This window comes from Salvia splendens, chromosome 6, assembly GCF_004379255.2.
Source record: "Salvia splendens isolate huo1 chromosome 6, SspV2, whole genome shotgun sequence".
NCBI classification, from domain to species: Eukaryota; Viridiplantae; Streptophyta; class Magnoliopsida; order Lamiales; family Lamiaceae; genus Salvia; species Salvia splendens.
The window spans coordinates 10,248,003-10,267,095 of record NC_056037.1 but is presented as its reverse complement, the minus strand read 5'-3'; the positions used below and the strand labels follow the sequence as shown (position 1 = coordinate 10,267,095).

The 19,093-nt window shown below is 39.1% G+C and overlaps 1 protein-coding gene across 1 annotated transcript; it reads right to left on the bottom strand.

Annotated features, from left to right (window-relative positions):
• Positions 1 to 858: 858 nt before the first annotated feature.
• On the bottom strand, positions 859 to 2,689 carry LOC121806508 (mitochondrial phosphate carrier protein 2, mitochondrial-like). Its single transcript, XM_042206566.1, has 6 exons — positions 2,286 to 2,689; positions 1,821 to 2,182; positions 1,707 to 1,750; positions 1,407 to 1,621; positions 1,193 to 1,317; positions 859 to 1,112 (listed from the first exon to the last, which is right to left on the bottom strand). Exons 1-6 carry the CDS (start codon positions 2,535 to 2,537, stop codon positions 1,070 to 1,072), a joined length of 1,041 nt encoding a protein of 346 aa, XP_042062500.1. The 5' UTR covers positions 2,538 to 2,689; the 3' UTR covers positions 859 to 1,069.
• Positions 2,690 to 19,093: the final 16,404 nt, after the last annotated feature.

The following is a 19,093-nucleotide window of genomic DNA, read 5'->3' as shown; positions in this document are numbered from 1 at the left end:
GAAGTAGGTATCTCCCCAAATCGGGTTATCGAAGAAGTAGTCGCGTACTAACCTTGCGGCAGCTTCCTCCCGGTTACGGTGGATGTACGTCCGGAGCGTCGTGGGGGCGGCGCGGCTTCCTCCGCCTCCCGGTGTCGATCTTCTTCAAGTGATTGTTCCATTATTTGACGCATTTGCTCAAAAGGATTCATTAGTTTGCGTTGATTTGAGATGGAAATTGGAGTGAATATAGAGAGGATTTGAGAGGAATAGATGTGTGTTTGTGTGTGAAATGAGTATGAAATAGGAGTATTTATATAGTAAAGAAATAAAAAATTTTAAAAAAATTTGAAAAACTGTAACATTACCGTTTGAATAATATTTTTTTTACTAAAATTCGAATTTAAAAAAATTGAATTATTGCGTCATCGTGACGACGCCCACTCGCGGGCCAGCGAGTGGGCGCCACGCATGCATCGGGAGCTCGCGACGTCGCCTCGGCGCGTGGCGCGACGTCGCGGGTCGCGGGCTACGGGACGGCATGGAGACGGGCTAGGGACGGAACGCGTCCCGCGGCAGTTCCGTCCCTCCGGAACGAAACGCGCGCCCGTCGCAGGACGCGTAGTGGATGCTCTTAAAGGTTAGAATGCGTGTAGTGATATTTTTAAAGAATGAGACCGCATTCGATATTACCACATAGTTCATAGTATGAATTTGCAGTTTTCTATTTGGCAATCCTATATACTCCTAGTACACAGTTAAGAAATCTCATACTCCATTCGTTTTGAGAAATGATAAGCCCATGTGATTTGCAACATTGCACTGTAGCAGGACTACAAAAACTGGGCTAAACAAATTGGGCTTTGCACAAACCTGGCCTAAATGCAAATGAATACTACTGTATTAAATATGGCAGATATTATTCCGTGAGTATCAGTAGAAAGCTAAAGCTAATACAGATATGCACCAAAAACACCCCCAAAAAGAATTGAGTACATGAGTCAAGCAAAATGACTGATCAAATTATACGTATTGCAATCACACTCAACCATCAAAAATCACCACTTATCTCATCACTTCATATTTGTGTTCATTTTGGTGCAGGATCATGGCTTCCACCGCCAGTAGTAGGCCTGCAAAACACCGATGATTTCATATTTTCGTGCATCTTTGTATCGAAAGAGGGTGAAAAGGAGAAGGAATGAGAACTTACAGCCCAAAATAGACCTTGCAAGCATCATAGATCACCCATTGTGCTCCCGTGAGAGTCCCAATCATCACGATACGAAGAGGGAGGCCCCGAGTGCACAAGCCCCACAACCCTAGCTTGCTCACAGCCTGGTAATTTAACACGGAGACATGCATGATGCATCAATAATAGTAACACAAGCGAAATAGGTAAGTCAAGGCGATTTCAGGTTACTCACATCAGCTACCGTTGCACCCTTGGCATTGTTGAGGAAGGAGACCAAGTTATCCGCAGGGTGTGAGATAGCAGCGCAGAATACCCCGGCTATGTAGCCACCGGAGAAGCTCACACCAAGCTGCAACGCGCTGCTGCACTCCGCTTTTGGGACAGGAATGGCATACTTGTATATGGCCTCCACAGTATTCTCAAAAGTAGCAAACTTCATCATTGTATCTACACAAATTTATAAACATAATCATCAAAGCAAAGGCACATTAATTCCATACACACTCAATTAAATTAAGATGCAATAACATACATGGAATCTGCCTCCCCCATAGTGGAACAATCCCTCTATAAAGCCTGCAATAACAAAGCAAAATCCATTGTAATATATGCTCCCATAAAAAGAGTGTGAAAGCAATGGGCATACCCTGATATTCCCTCAGCCCGGACAAGCTTAGGAAGTCCATCAGCCAGGCCTCTGGCAAAGCCGGGCTGGGTTTGGACGCGGACCTTGACTGCCTCGAGGGGGCAGAGGGCAATGTCCGCGATGAACTCAGCTGACGCGGACCCTGCCAGGTAGATGAGGGTCTTGTACTTGGCCGCGTGCTCGGGTCCAGCCACGTCCGAGTAGTACTTCTTGAAATATTCGTAGAGCCCATATTTGAAAGCCCCTTGAGCACTGTAGCCAAGCAAGGTCGGCACCCAACCTCTATAGAAGCCCTTCAGCCCCTGCTCCTTCGACACGATTCCGAAAGCAGAGCCAATGCTCTTGTACTTTGCAGGATCAATCTGAGATATCATACATACAATTCTTAATAAATACAGTTTATAATCCACAAATCACAAGTATACTAATTAGGGTAGAATTAATTAATAAAATAAAATAAATAACCTGCATGTTGCACTTGACAACATCAATAGGAGTGACGGCGGCGTGAGTGAGGCCGCAACACAACATGCCGCCGGTCGTGCAAGCTGCGTAATACGCCGGCGAGAACATCTCTATTCTGGCCTCCGCTGGGGCCGGAATCATGAACCCTGACGACGACGGATTCCTCTGCTCAAAATACACCGATTTCGACGGCCGAGTGTAGAGGAAGCTCGGGATCAAGGATCTACGTGATGGTTTCTCCCCAAAATCCATTCTTCAAAGTCAGAAATTCTCTGCGTTCAACTAGTGAGGTGAAATGTTTTGATGAAATTTCAATGAAAAAAAGCTATTTTTGGAACTTTAAATAGAATGAAAATCGACGCAAAAGTGAATAAATAGAGAAAGTGGTTAGAAATTTTTTGGGCGGCTGTTGATTTTGCGTTTAACATTTCCATTTTGCTCTCCTTTCTTGTCACGGAACTCCCGTTCCATGGGGGGTCGCGATCAAGATTCCCAAGTTTTAGAGCATCCACAGCGGTGCTCGCTGGCAAGGACGGCGTCCGTGCCGCTGGCGCAGCTGACCCCTGCTCGCCACTGTGCTCTTGCCGCTAGCACGGCACTGCTAGATACATCGAGGCTGAGCAGCTGACGTGGCAGCGCCTGATTGGCCGGTAATTTCATTTTTTTAAATCGGATTTAATTTAAAAAATCCGAATTAAATAAAAAAATATTTTCTCACTTCCCAATAAATTCTATGCGTTTTCTCCCCACTTATAATTTATTTTTCAATTTTTCCCCCAAAATTCACATTTTCATCTATAAATACCCTCACTTATACACCAAAAATTTCACATCACCCTACACAATTCTCATCTAAGTCCTCTCATCTTCTCTTATCAATTCTCAATCTTTCATTCTTACTTACAAAAAAATTGTCCGGCTCCGGCGATCACCCCTCCAACTCATTGTGGAACCTTTTGGCCCAACTCACCGATAGGTCAAATATGACCCCCGAGCAAATTGATTCACATTTGACAATGATACGGGGTCTCCGAAGAACATTGGGGATAGAGCCAGAGGAATAGTCTTCCACTGGGGTATTTTTTAGCCTTTAATTATATTTTTTTTATTTTTTAGGATTTTAATTATGTAATTTTAAATTTTTAGTATTTTAATTATGTAATTTTTATTTTTTAGTATTTTAATTATGTAATTTTTTTTTACTTTGTAATAGTATTCCAGATATTTTTAATGTATTTTAATATTGTGGAAATGTTTTTATTTAAATTGAATAATAGAATGGTGGGACCCTTGAGCATGTCCTTGCGGAAGAGCATGGATGTGGGTGTTGTGCTCTTGCCTAAGAGCAGGGAGTAAAAAAGTAATAAAAGTGGGTCTGGGCTCACATCTGTACTCTTTGGCAAGAGTACGGATGGGGATGCTCTTGAACGTGAGTATATTCTTGGTGATACTGAAAAAAGGAAACCATGATCTCACTTAATTTTCTCAATTTTTTTTTTATATTCCAATTAAATTAATTTAAAAAGTAAACTTGGAGTGCTATGAATTGGTAGAAAATTGCTTGTAGGGAATGCCAAAGAATTTTCAACACCAATCCTTGAGCTGCACCTGCACTGCAAACAATTATTGAAACAAGTTTCCAAGTCCATCTTTTAGTTTGAGAAACGTTGACAATTAAACTTTGACCTGACTATCATGCGCATGTTTTATTGAAGCTAGCACTTAAAATACGGAGTAATATATTTGACTGAAGAACGTTCTTTTAGCACAATTAAAAATAAATTTCATTTCTCCTTCTATGACAATTCTTACCACTACTTCATTTATTGTTAGAGTTACATATATTTTACTCAAATTGTACGGATATTAATTAGGATTTAATACACATCAAAAGAGTTATCCCTCTTCCAAGAAAGAGATCATAAAACGTGAAAAAATAGTTTTATTTTTACTCCATATTGTATCAAATGATCCCCACATGTGTGTATATATATATATATATAAGGTAGTGATAAAATACAAACTCTAACCATTATACAAATTCTAAACTATGATTTGAATCGTTAGAAACTATCAACAGATGACAAAATAACAGCAATAAAAAATGTCAACACAACATCAACCGTTGATACTGTGTTGATATTTTTTGTGGCTATTATTTTGACATCTGTTGACATTTTCTAACGGTTCAGATCATAGTTTTGAGTTTGTAAATATTTAGAGTTTGCATTTTGTTGTTACATCCCCAAATATATAATATAAAAAGATAAAAAAATATTTCTCAAATTAAATCCTAACAATCTATGTAAATAAATAACAGAAATACTCCCTTCGTCCGTGAATAGGAGTCCCGTTTTTACATTTTGGTCCATCCGCGAATAGGAGTCCCGGTTCATTTTTACCATAAATGGTAAATATGCCCCACATTCCACCAACTCATTCCACTCACATATCATTTAAAACTAATATATACAAGTGAAACTCATAGTTCATTAGATTTCTTCCACCCACTTTTCTTAACATTTATTAAAACCCGTGCCGAAAATGAATGAGACTCTTATTTGCGGATGGAGGGAATAAGTCTTAACAAATCAAATCATGACAACTGCAAAAATAAATCATAAAATACAATTAAATAATATTTCATTCGTTCCATAGTAGTTGAGACGTTTCTTTTTGGTACACGATTTAAGAAAAGTTGTGTTAAGTGAGTTAAGTAAAAGTAGAATAAAGTAGGAATTGAAAAGGTAGAGAAAAGAAGAGAGAATAAAGTAAGAGAGAGTCAAATAATTGAAAAGAAATGTGTTGAATGACCCCACTATTATGAAACGTACCAAAATGACTCATTACGATGGAACGGAGGGAGTTTTATGTAGATTATTAGTATCACTTTTCAGGCATAAATTACATGACTATCTTTGTATAAACTCCACATGGTTGACATCAAAACTAAAAAAATCACCAAAAATAGATGAGATGAGAAATGTGTGGAGTTCATTCAACTCATCATCATTTTCATCCCTCAATATTCATCTGAACGAACTTGTTTGTGTTCGTCAGCAACACTACTCCAAACGAATGATTTGTGTGGAGAATCTATGCAACAGAGACATTAAGCTAGATTGTTGTTAAATTTAGTGTGTGGGAGGAAAGTTGTTCTCCACCGTATTGTTCATAAACATTTCGACAACATCGTCGCTGTCATCTCTTTATCATTGGAATCATCCATAAGATCGTCACCATGATGCTCAAAAGCTTCCTTGACGTCTTCCACCACTAGCTCGACCAATGGTTCAATCAGAATGATAGGAATCCTCATGATGTGATCCATTAATGTTCCCAAGACTTGTCACTTATAAGAATTCACAAATATCAAAATATGATAGGTAGATCTAGCTAACAAAAACTAGACCAGAAAGATATATGGAAGGAGATAGTGGTATAAGGTGTATTGAAGTAGGGAGAGAGTTTCTCCCAACCCAGTAAATTTGATATTTTGGTAAGTGGTAATTAATGTCAATGGGTGATAGAATTGTTATTATATATTGAATCATGTCCTAAACGAGTTTGGATTGATTATATCCCCAAGAGGTTTTTTTTTACCATAAATCTATGTGACCAAATTTTGTATAACCAAAAACTGATTTATTTGAGAAAAAACTAGTTTATTTATACATTTAATTAAAATATATGGACACATATTTACTACATGGAACGTGCATAATATTATGGTCATATATTAATGATTTGTGTATATTTTGTTTACTTTTTTGGAACCACAAAATGTAATTAATGCATACTTTAATTCAAATATAAAAATAAAAAATTGAAAATGAGCCGAAGACTAATAAAGTCTTTTTAACTTGTCCACTAACTACATTTATTATTTAATATATAATAATTATATCAAAATTATTAATATAATCTTATTTTGTTTGTACAAAATTTAGTTGTCATCATTTTTTTATTATTATATGTAAATCCAACTGCCTATGCATATTTATTTTTACCTAACAACAAAATTTTTACCACCCTCCAAGAAAGAAACCATCAAGCTTCACGCAATCACCATAGGAAAATGGAAATCCATCTTATCTGCCATGCAAGCTGCGACACTTGTACCGTTGTACGGAAAGAAACTCTAGAATATGTTTAGGCCATCCACAACGCTGTTCCTATACCGTTCCTTAAACCACTATTTGAGGGCCCCACTGTACTTTTTTACTCCATTCCTTAACTAAGGAACGGAACCTGCAACCCTCCGTTCCTTAACCGTTCCTTAACCGTTCCTTAAATTACTATTCATTCAATTTCATTTTTTTTTATTTCCAACCCAATTCAATTTAAATAAACACACTTTATTAAAAAACAAACACACTTTATTAAAAAACACACAACATTAAAAAAAATTACAACTTAAACTTAAAAAAATAAAAAGCACACAATTAAAATCCTAAAAAAATAAAAGTACACAATTTTAATAATTTCATCCCCCAAAATTTGCCCAAATGTGCTCAATTAGATCATGTTGGAGTTGGGTGTGGGCACTAGAGTCGCGTGTCATTGCATTAATTTCATCCTAAATTTTTTTTTTAATAATTTCATCCTAAAAAAAAAATTTTTTTTATTAAATTCGAATTTTAAAAAAAAAATGAATTATTGTGTCACCGGACGAAGCCCACTCGCGGGGCAGCGAGTGGGCTTCACGCGTCGAATGGGAGGCCGCCACGTCGCCTCGGCGTGTGGCGGAACGTTCCGTTCCGCGTTCCTCCGGAACGGAACGCGGCACGGCATAGGAATGGCGACGGCACGGAACGGCGACGGAACGCACCCCGCAACGCGTGCCGCCGCGGAACCGTTCCGCCGGAACGGCATAGGAACCGCAACGGCACAGCGTTGCGGGTGCCCTTATCATCAACCTCGCCATCCGCAACGCTATCACTTATCCGTCCCTTAAATTATTATTCATGGGTCCTACTGTACTTTTTTACTCCATCTTTTAACTAATGGACGGAACCTGCAACCCTCCATCCCTTAAATTACTATTCATTCAATTTCATTTTTTTTATTTTTATTTCCAACCAAATTCAATTAAAAAAACCACACTTCATTAAAAATAAAACAAAATTACAACATAAAATAAAAATACAACTTAAAATTTAAAAAAAAAAAACACTTAATTAAAATCCTAAAAAATAAAAATGACATAATTTAAAATACAATTTTAAAGAAAATAAAAAAAACTACTCCGCCGACGAATCATCCCCCGAAGGCGGTGGAGGTGCACTGAAGCCGTGAGGAGGCGGAATGCCAAGTTGTTCTGCCATAAACGCAATTCCGTTGAGATATGCTTGGTATTGGGGAGGCGTCATGCGGGAAGTGTCCGCCATTGTGGCGGTCATGTACATGGACATAAGGGAGTTCGAGGGTTCCCAGAGCCCGCCTGGTTTGATTCGGCTCGGCCCCTCCTCCCTCTAGCCGCCTTCGCCGCATTTCTCCCTTGGGATCGACGGCGCACACGGGAGGACCCCCGACATCGTCTGTCGGGGCCTCAACCTCCTGCGAGGCAAACTCTTATGGGGCGCTGCCCGAATTGCCCTCACTAGACAAGTATTGGCCACTCGTTTTGTGCTTCATGCGCTTCGAGGTCGAGCTCGAGCTGGACCGGACACCGCCGGCCCACCTTTCCTCGTCTTTGACGACCTCCCAAACATCGACATATTTGAATTGTTTGCCGGTGTCGTCGAAGTAGACTCGCAAAGCCGACCTCAGAATGTTGGCTCCTGTGGCTCCGCTTTGGTAACGAGTGGCTTCATTCTTGTGGATGGCGCAAAATCTTTTGACCTCTCTATCGACTCGGTCAAAGTGAGCGCAGAACATCTTATATGTGCGGCGGCGGGACCCCTTCGGCTTAATCTCGTGGTAGGCCTCGATGACCTTTTCCCAGAAGCACTTGCGGGGTTGTTGATTCCCGACGATGAGATTGTACGAGACGCTGATCCAGGCGTTGTACACCGCCAGTGTTTCTTTGGGGTCGTACGGTTGCCGGCCTAGATCCTCCTCCCCCTCCTCCTCGTTCGCCTCTGCCCTGGAGCTTCCACCGTCTCGGCCTTCTTCCGGAGTGGGATCAACGAAATAATCCTCCCGAATCTGGGATAATCCATGCGAAAACCTCGGGGTGGAGGGACGGGCGTATGCATCCACATTAAAATGGGGTGGTTGGTACCCCCGGCATCGATGAACCCTGGGTGCCCGGCGTCGACGAACAGGAACCACCATCGATGACATTGTACATGCCCCCCAGTCGCCGAACGCGTTGATGTCGAACCCGCCGGAGCCGCCACCGCCAGAGTTTCCGTCGCCGGACATTTTGTGATAAGAGGTTAGATGAAAATTGGAGAGGAAATGGAGATGATTTGGGAAGAATATATGTGTATTTGTGTGTGAAATGAAGATGAATTAGGAGTATTTATAGAGTAGAAAAAATAAAAAAATAAAAAAATTGAAAAAACGGTAATATAACGGTAATATTACCGTTTTAAAATTTTTTTATTTAATTCGATTTTTTTAAAAAAATGAATTATTGCGTCAGCGTGACGATGCCCACTCGCGGGCCGGCGAGTGGGCGTCACGCATGGCGCCGGAGCGAGCCACGTCGCCTCGCCATTCGTCCGGCGAGACGGAACGCAGAACGGGCTGGGGACGGGCTGAGGACGAGATGGGGCACTGCAACGCTTCACACCGTCGTCTCGTCCCTTCATGACGGAACATGGGCCACCCGCATGAAGCGTTGCGGGTGGCCTAACCCAACCCATCATCCATTAATTCTTCATGCGGGTTGCCTAACCCAACCCATCATCCATTAATTACTTATCTAGACTGTGTTTATCATTAACCTCTAACCCAACCCAATCATCCATTAATTTATTATGTATACTTAATCAACAAAATTTCAGTTAGTAAAAAACACCTTCCCTAAGCTGTCCGAGAAACAAAAAATTAAAAACTTGACAGAATAGATACTCCGTATCTTCAGATGAAGATGTATCATCCATTGTTTAATAATGTAATCAAGTAAAAATATCATAAAATTTCTGACAGAATTATCATGCAACTAATTAATCTTGCAAAATTTTTTAATTTTACACAACTGAATTGATTCTATAATTAGGGATGTCAATCGGGCCAACCCGTTCGGGTTCGGGCCAACCCGTTCGGGTTGTCGGGCCATTCGGGTACGGGCTATTCGGGTTATGATTTTTTCGGGTTATAAAAGTTCGACCCTAACCCTAACCCTTCGGGTTTCGGGCTAACCCACCGGGTTATTCGGGCCAATGCGTATTTTTAATTCTTTTAATATTTTTAAAAAAATAATACGTATTTAAATTTTCTTTAATTATATACATATTTTTACTTAATCATTCAACAATGAAATACGTATTTTTAATTTTCTTTAATATTTTTAAAAAAGATTAAGTTATTTAAATTTAAATAACTTATTCATTACATAATTATTTACAAAATATCTATCAAAAGTATGTTTATGTTTATGTATTTAAAACATAATCAACACTTTGTTTCAAAATTCAAACATAAATCAATTCGTAGAAAATTAAATAAAATTTTCATAACGTTAGAGGTGCATCGTAGATGTAACAAAAATATTTTGAATTGTTAAAGAGTGAATTATCAAGATGCTAGCTAATTGAAGTAATTCTAAGTTTTCTTGAATTATGATTGGTCAAATTTAATTTATTCCAGCTGTAAATAAGTCAAATAATAATTTATCTTTGTTTTAAGAATCATCAAAGTACGCATAATTCAATGACGAAGCGACGTCAAAACACTTTGCACTATTATATTGGAAATATACTAAAAGAAAGCTTTTATATACGAGTATTTATGAATCATGAACCACATAGTGATTTTTTTCGTGATCTTATATAGTCGGTTGACGTATTTGGATTTTGCATGGTTTTAGAGGGTTGTCTTGGATGATTTTGATTATATTTCTATATTTTGGTATGTTTACATCTTTCTTGAGAAATGATAGAAAATGGATTAGAAAATGTATACAAAATATGTGGATGTGCAGCAGTCTTGTTTGAGTCAATGTTTCTCGCGATTTTGAAGTCTGATAAACTTCTAATACATATCATTATCTCCGTCTTCGAAAGAGCTTCGCGTGGATATATTGCATGCCTCAATCGGAGCTTTGTAGAGAAAGTTATGACCGTTACAAAAACTGCTCGCTGTGCAGAAGCCTTCAACCCGACGGGCCGACCCGTAACCCGAACGGGTCAGCCCGCCTAACCCGACAACCCGAACGGGTCAGCCCGAATGGCCCGATTTTAAATTCGGGCTGCGAAATTACAACCCTAACCCTGTATTTTTATCGAGTTATTCGGGCCGGCCCGCGGGTTCGGGTTACATTGACATCCCTATCTATAATGACTAATATACGATTGTCAGTTATAATTTAGAAAAAAAACGTGCTAATATGGAAAATTATGATTCGTTTAATAATGATAAGTAGAATTGATCTATATTAAAAGATACGGGTAGATTTAGATTAGATAGATTTAGACCATCCACAGTGGCGGCGAGCGGACCGGCAAGCCGATCTCCGGCGCTCGCCGAACCATTGTAACCGGCAAGCGCCATTTCGGCGAAAAAATCGGCAAGCGCACACCGATTCGCGAGCGCTGGGCGATGCGCTCGCCGTGTCACGACCGCATTTTCTAAGGATAGAAAACACAGTTGATCGCGACTAGGGGAGGATTAAAGAAGCGGGGAGAGAGATAAGGGGAAAATAAAATTAGATATTGGTTGCGAGACATTACTAACCAAGTACTGATACATAGAAGAAAAAAAAAATACTCGATCATGAAAACTCGAGTAATTGTTTGTAAAAATTTCAAAATATCAGAGTTTTGAACAAGATAGACTTGAGTCTTTTAAGATGCACAACGGAAGCAAATGAACGCGGTTTCATGTATGAAGACATGAACCTCCGAGAGTCGAATTCTGACTGAATTAAATGTCTTGTCTCAATAGCACTTCCTCTACCACTTCGCTGCTCAACCTGCACATTTAGAAATATATGCAGGGCTGAGTACAAAAAGTACTCAGTGAACACATTGCCGAAAATTACACATACATTTGAAAATATTGTCAAGCCATCATCACAGTAACACTCGGGGGTGTTATTGAAAAAGACCCGAGCTTACTAAAAATATTCACATTGGGCTGCAGTCCCTTTTTCCTGTACTTAGCCATATCTGATCACATTGTGCCGTCGAGATGGTGTTCTCGCACGGTCACCTTCTCTGTCCATCATGTCAAAGGTATTCTTGTGCCGGGAAGGTGGCCACCTTCCACGGTCACCTGCTTTGCCGTTCACGGTCAGAGGTAGCTTGTGTACACTAGTCCGAGCGGGGACACCACCCTCACTGGGACCCGAATTCGACTTATATCATCATTCATAATTCACTTGGCCTTAGCCTAACAGATAGGCATCATACAAAAACATTTATGGCAGGACAACATCTTTAAACATCAGGAACATGTGTTCGTGTTTCATAATATATGATTTGTATTTTTAGTATAAGAAAGCTCACCTTGATTGCTTAGATTCCTTAACTTGAATCTTTCGTTCCGACTTTACTTGCGAAAGCACCCTTTTTTAAAAAAAAAAATCACAATATAATAATACACTAATTAGACTCAAGGACAAAACTACTTAAATTTGAATGCACGCACTCTCATTAAAGTCTTTTATCTCGTTTCTCGATTTTCGCGTATTTCCGATTATTTGGCGGCCGCCCAAGGCGTCGCTTGAGACTCCGGTTGGCCGCTTACGCCCATAATTCCTCCGTTGGCTCCTCGTATTACCCTCCACGATATCGAATTAAAATCCCAAAAATTATAAAAGTGCACAATTAAATTATCGCAACCATTTCCCCTCGAAAATATATTTATTTTGGACTTAGGATAAAATTATTCATCCTCCGAAATATTCCGGGATTAATTAAATAATTCTCAACAATTAAATTATCGGTCCAAGGATTAATTAATTTGACCCAAGATAATTGTTATCTTAGCCCATCTTATTTCTCCAATTTATTTAGTAATGCCCAACTAAAAAGAATGGCCCAAATCAAATAAATCATCATATTTGCTTCATAAGGCCCGATTTCTTTTTTTTAAACAAACAAAGGCCCAATTCTTAAAAAAAACAAAAGAGGCCAACTTATACTCCCACCTTCCACCACACGTATAATTGCTCTATCTCTCTCTCTCACCTAATTCTCTCTCTCTTTCACTCCCAACAAATCAAAAATTGGGGGAACCCCAATTCGGAGAAGGAGCGGCGGCGCTTGCTTCATTCTTGTCCTCGTGACCTCTCCGTCGAATCGCCATCTCCTTCTTCCCCTAAAACCTCTTCTCTTTACATCACTTAACTCTAAAACAAATCCCTGAATTTCCAAATTTCCAATTGAAATCTCTAATTTAGAATATAAGGAGCTGCGCCTCTTTCTCTGGCGAAATCGCGCCTACCTCGACGGAAATTTTGGAGTCCCGTCAGCGGGTACTCTCTCCTCCATCGTTTTCTCTCCCTTCGTCGAGTTCTGAGGAGTCCTCGGCTGTTCGACGAGCAGGGCTGCCGCCTGCTGCGTCGCTCAGTGCCAGCTCCAGCAACTCGCCGCCTCTCCGGCTGCTGCTCCGCCGTCTCCTTCCTCGCCGAGCTGCTTTTCCTCTTAAGCTAAGTCTCCTTCCCCACTTTCTCTTTACTTGTTCTTATTTGATGGTTCTTAAATTGATCAAGCATGTGGTGTGAATAGGCTCAATCGACGTATTATTTCACTTGAATCAGTCTTTGGCTATGGTATCATTCTATTTGCTATCTTCTGTTATGCTCATTGAGGTGATTGGGGAAATTCTTGATCAAAGGTGTCATTTTCTTGTAATTTGGAAGACTTGAAGATCAAATATACTATTAGACTAGGTGTTGTAAATTCCAAATTTGGGCAGATTCTAACTTTGAAATTGTATATGCATGCTTGTACATAGATGAAAGAAAAGAAAGGCTTGGTGTTTACCTTTTTGATGTAGAATAAAGTGTTGTTGGATGTGGGGGACTTGATCCTAAATTGTCTGCAACTCTCCTTCCTCTATCCTATGTAAATTCTTTGGAAAGCTTGATTGTGATAGGGGTGTAGTGATTGTTATATCTATACATATGTATAAAAAAAAAGCTGCATGAGACGTGGGCATCAAGTTGGTTTAGCAAGTTGCCTACATTCCTATCTCCAAATTAAATGCAGCATTTAATGCTATTGATACATAGGATCGGCCCTCTCTATTTTTTAATTTTATTTGTTTATTAAATTAATTATTTAAATATTTGTTCACTTATTCTTTTAATTTGGTGTAGGTATAATCGGTTCAAGTTCGTGGCTGTCCGCGTTGAAGTACCCGATTTTCTTTAGAACGAAGGATGTATTAAATTTTCGTTGGACTTTTGTTGGATGTATCGGACATTAAAATTTTAAATTTTGGGGTTTTATTTATTTATTCACTTCCCTATCGTCAAACAAACAACAATAACAATCTATCGTAGCTCGGATTTAATCGCCTAAAAGTTACTTATATAGATAATCAAGCTAATAATATAGTTTATAATAATATCGATTTAGTGGGTCGTTACATACCATCCCCCTTAAAAGAAATTTCGTCCCGAAATTTAGGAAATACTTAGACAAAAGGCTCGGGATGTTTCTCCTTTATTTTCTCTTCTAGCTCCCAAGTTGCTTTTTCCTATCCATGGTTTTTCCACAAAACCTTCACTGTAGTAATCGACTTGTTCCGAAACTGCTGCACCTTTCGATCTAGTATTTCTACCGGCTTTTCTTCGTAACTCAGGTCAGGCTTTAGATTGATTTCTTCGTGGCAAATCACATGTTTTCGGTCGAACACGTACCTTCGAAGTTGGGAGACGTGGAATACGTTGTGTGCGTTCCCAAAGTTGGGTGATAATGCCAAGCGATATGCTACTAGGCCCACTTCCTCCAGAATTTCATAGGGTCCAATAAATTGTGGTTTTAGCTTACACTTGAGTCCAAATCTGGTTATTCCCTTGGAAGGGGTTACTTTCAAACAGACCTTCTCTCGAATGATAAATTTCAATTCGGTTCGACGTTCGTCGCGTAGGTTTTTTTTTTGGCGTTTTCTGCAGTGGTCTATGTCTTGCCTCCCATAAGGGTCTCTTGCGAGGAAATATAGAGTTGATCTAACCATTTTAACTTTGATAGGAATTTAAGTTGGGATTCCAAGAGAAATATTCGAATCGTTCTTGCTTTGTGTAGGCACGAAGGTAGCCATTAAAATAAAACGATTATAATTATTTCAATTACGTGAGTGTTTGGTTCACCACAAACTTTCACCAGTAGCTTGCAACAAAGGTTTTCATGAAGTGCAAAGACTAGGCTCAATTGGGCTCATTATACTCACTCCCGGAAAAGAAAAGATGCAACTTCAAAGGGCTTGAGCTATACCCATAGAACTTGGAAATTTTATTGTGGGAAGAGCTTGTCAGATGGAATAAATTTCGAAAATGAGGGTATGAGGAAGAGAATGTAGATGTCAACAATAGGTTGCCAATAATATAATCAAAATGAACAATGAAGTAGAAAAGTTTCAAGTATCCCCAGATGATAACAGGAAGACCTGAGATGGTTGGTTGCAAATGGATTTGAAAAGAATAGGAAAAAAAACAAACAATTGAAATTTGCTCGACAATACTGTGATAGAAGATCATATCAACGAAATTTTTAGAGTTTATAGGAAATTCAGGGAAATTAACTAATAAAGAGGGCAACAAAAGGAAACTAGCCAAGGGAGAACCAATGTGCCAGCTTTAACATGGTGCTTGCAGAAAAGCTCAAATCAAGAGACAACAGTCATATTTGAATTCAGAAGATGAGATTACTCATGTAAAACAAAGAGCTTGTCAATAAGTATGTCTGAAAACACAAAGGGTCAAATTAAAAGGTTTAAGGTCTCACCAGACGGCTGCTCCAATATAGTAAGACTGAAAATGATTGGGCTCAAGTGGATTTGAGAAAGAAGAATAACAAGGAACTACCCCTTTGGGTCAACAACATCGTGATACTATGTCACGTTAACGAATTCACAAAGTTTATAACCAAATCACGGAAATTAACTAATAGAGAAGACAATCGGAGCAAACTAGTTCGGGAAGAGAGCAAATTACTTTAGACTTGGAGTTGCCAAGAGCTCAAAACATGATGGAATAATTATAGTGGGATTAAGAAGAGGGGATTTTTTTTATAAATTAAAGAGCTTGTCAACAAGCACATTTGAAATCACAAAAAGTCTACTAACAATCTTTGAAGAATATATTATCATTGAAGAGACAATAGTTTAGGGGAAACATGTTCATTCTGAAGGCTATAAATAAAGCAACTCCTAGTATAGGAGTTTGGTGGCAAGAATTCAGAGAGTTAAAGTATTGCTTTTATACAGAACGAGTAAAGAAGGACCTCAGTCACTGAAGATTATCAGAAAACATGAGGGAGCAAGCTCAAAACTGAAAGTGATTCACAACCTTGACATAGAAGGAGGAAAATAATGACACATTGCCTTGCAAAAGAAGTCATTTAATACCTTAATTCAACAAAAAGTATTTTGATCAGGGAGATGCGAGGAAATGGAATTCATGGGAATCCAAGTAAGCATTGCTGATGAATCTTCTTGATTAACTACAATGGTGATACTCCCTTGTTTAATTCTTTATAGAGAATGGTAACTGAGTTATGAGAAACTATGGTCACAAGCTATTTTCACTTTACGATCACGTCAGATGACCATATGTGGCGATTACGACTCTCTGGTACTCTCGGTTCGTCATAACGCTCATCCTCGTAACACGTCGTTTCTGTTTACTTATATTGTAGAGCTAGGTTATTTCTTTACATTGTAATCATATTCTCTTGCTATGTACGTGTTCATCGCTTAGTTGGATCAAAGGTATGTTCCTTTGGAGTGATTGGATTGTCAAGAAAGACAATGGTTAACCCAGATTATTCATGTCATTGGGACGTAGAGAATGGCATCTAACCCCTACCATCTTTCTAGAAACATCGTTTTGTTCTATGTTGGATTGTTTTTCTCGTGATGAAGTTTCTTTCTTATCCCGTCCTTTTCTTTTCGTCGCTCAGAAAAGCGAGAAATGTTCATATTGTACTTCTAAGTTCGAGTTCATATTGTGTTCTAGAAGGAACACATAACTAAGTATTCTATGTTTTTTTTTGGAAATTTTGATTTCCCCATACTAGCAACATGATTCAATGACTACTAAAAAAAAGTATCATTTCACAAACTCAAAAAGAGACATCTTTTCAACAATTGGTACCAGACTCATATACTTTATACTTTCATATTTCAGTGCCTTTTTCCATTCAGGAAAGTTACTTCTTTTATTCATATTTTCACAGTCATTAGCCAAGAAAAGACATACTAACTCTTTCTTTAAGCATGCTACCAAATCAAGAAACATGAACTCTTTATTTAAACTTGATATTTTCATCTATTCACTCAAATTAACTGCATGAGTTATTTCTTCATTTCAAACTTTTAAGCATCTTGATTTTCTTTTGAAAAAAAGAACAAGTTACCTTTTTTCCTCATTGAGCGCGATTGGTGGGAGTGCTAAGAGCATTTTCATCGATTTGACAGTCTAGTGGAACAAGGCTAGACCAAAGATTTTCAAAGAAGATTCTCGGGTTCAGAGCGAGAAAGAATGCTCTGATACCACTCTGTCACGACCACATTTTCTAAGGATAGAAAACACAGTTGATCGCGACTAGGGGAGGATTAAAGAAGCGGGGAGAGAGATAAGGGGAAAATAAAATTAGATATTGGTTGCGAGACATTACTAACCAAGTACTGATACATAGAAGAAGAAGAAGAAAAAAATACTCGATCATGAAAACTCGAGTAATTGTTTGTAAAAATTTCAAAATATCAGAGTTTTGAACAAGATAGACTTGAGCCTTTTAAGATGCACAACGGAAGCAAATGAACGCGGTTTCATGTATGAAGACATGAACCTCCGAGAGTCGAATTCTGACTGAATTAAATGTCTTGTCTCAATAGCACTTCCTCCACCACTTCGCTGCTCAACCTGCACATTTAGAAATATATGCAGGGCTGAGTACAAAAAGTACTCAGTGAACACATTGCCGAAAATTACACATATACATTTGAAAATATTGTCAAGCCATCATCACAGTAACACTTAGGGGTGTTATTGAAAAAGACCCGAGCTTACTAAAAATATTCACATTGGGCTGCAGTCCCTTTTTCCTGTACTTAGCCATATCTGATCACATTGTGCCGTCGAGATGGTGTTCTCGCACGGTCACCTTCTCTGCCCATCATGTCAGAGGTATTCTTGTGCCGGGAAGGTGGCCACCTTCCACGGTCACCTGCTCTGCCGTTCACGGTCAGAGGTAGCTTGTGTACACTAGTCCGAGCGGGGACACCACCCTCACTGGGACCCGAATTCGACTTATATCATCATTCATAATTCACTTGGCCTTAGCCAAACAGATAGGCATCATACAAAAATATTTATGGCAGGACATGTGTTCGTGTTTCATAACATATGATTTGTATTTTTAGTATAAGAAAGCTCACCTTGATTGCTTAGATTCCTTAACTTGAATCTTTCGTTCCGACTTTACTTGCGAAAGCACCCTTTTTAAAAAAAAAATCACAATATAATAATACACAAATTAGACTCAAGGACAAAACTACTTAAATTTGAATGCATGCACTCTCATTAAAGTCTTTTATCTCGTTTCTCGATTTTCGCGTATTTTCGATTATTTGGCGGCCGCCCAAGGCGTCGCTTGAGACTCCGGTCGGCCGCTTACGCCCATAATTCCTCCGTTGGCTCCTCGTATTTCCCTCCACGATATCGAATTAAAATCCCAAAAATTATAAAAGTGCACAATTAAATTATCGCAACCATTTCCCCTCGAAAATATATTTATTTCGGACTTAGGATAAAATTATTCATCCTCCGAAATATTCCGGGATTAATTAAATAATTCTCAACAATTAAATTATCGGTCCAAGGATTAATTAATTTGACCCAAGATAATTGTTATCTTAGCCCATCTTATTTCTCCAATTTATTTAGTAATGCCCAACTAAAAAGAATGGCCCAAATCAAATAAATCATCCTATTTGCTTCATAAGGCCCGATTTCTTTTTTTTTTAAACAAACAAAGGCCCAATTCTTAAAAAAAACAAAAGAGGCCCACTTATACTCCCACCTTCCACCACACGTATAATTGCTCTATCTCTCACCTAATTCTCTCTCTCTTTCACTTCCAACAAATCAAAAATTGGGGGAACCACAATTCGGAGAAGGAGCGGCGGCGCTTGCTTCATTCTCGTCCTCGCGACCTCTTCGTCGAATCGCCATCTCCTTCTTCCCCTAAAACCTCTTCTCTTTACATCACTTAACTCTAAAACAAATCCTTGAATTTCCAAATTTCCAATTGAAATCCCTAATTTAGAATATAAGGAGCTGCGCCTCTTTCTCTGGCGAAATCGCGCCTACCTCGACGGAAATTTTGGAGTCCCGTCAGCGGGTACTCTCTCCTCCATCGTTTTCTCTCCCTTCGTCGAGTTCTGAGGAGTCCTCGGCTGTTCGACGAGCAGGGCTGCCGCCTGCTGCGTCGCTCAGTGCCAGCTCCAGCAACTCGCCGCCT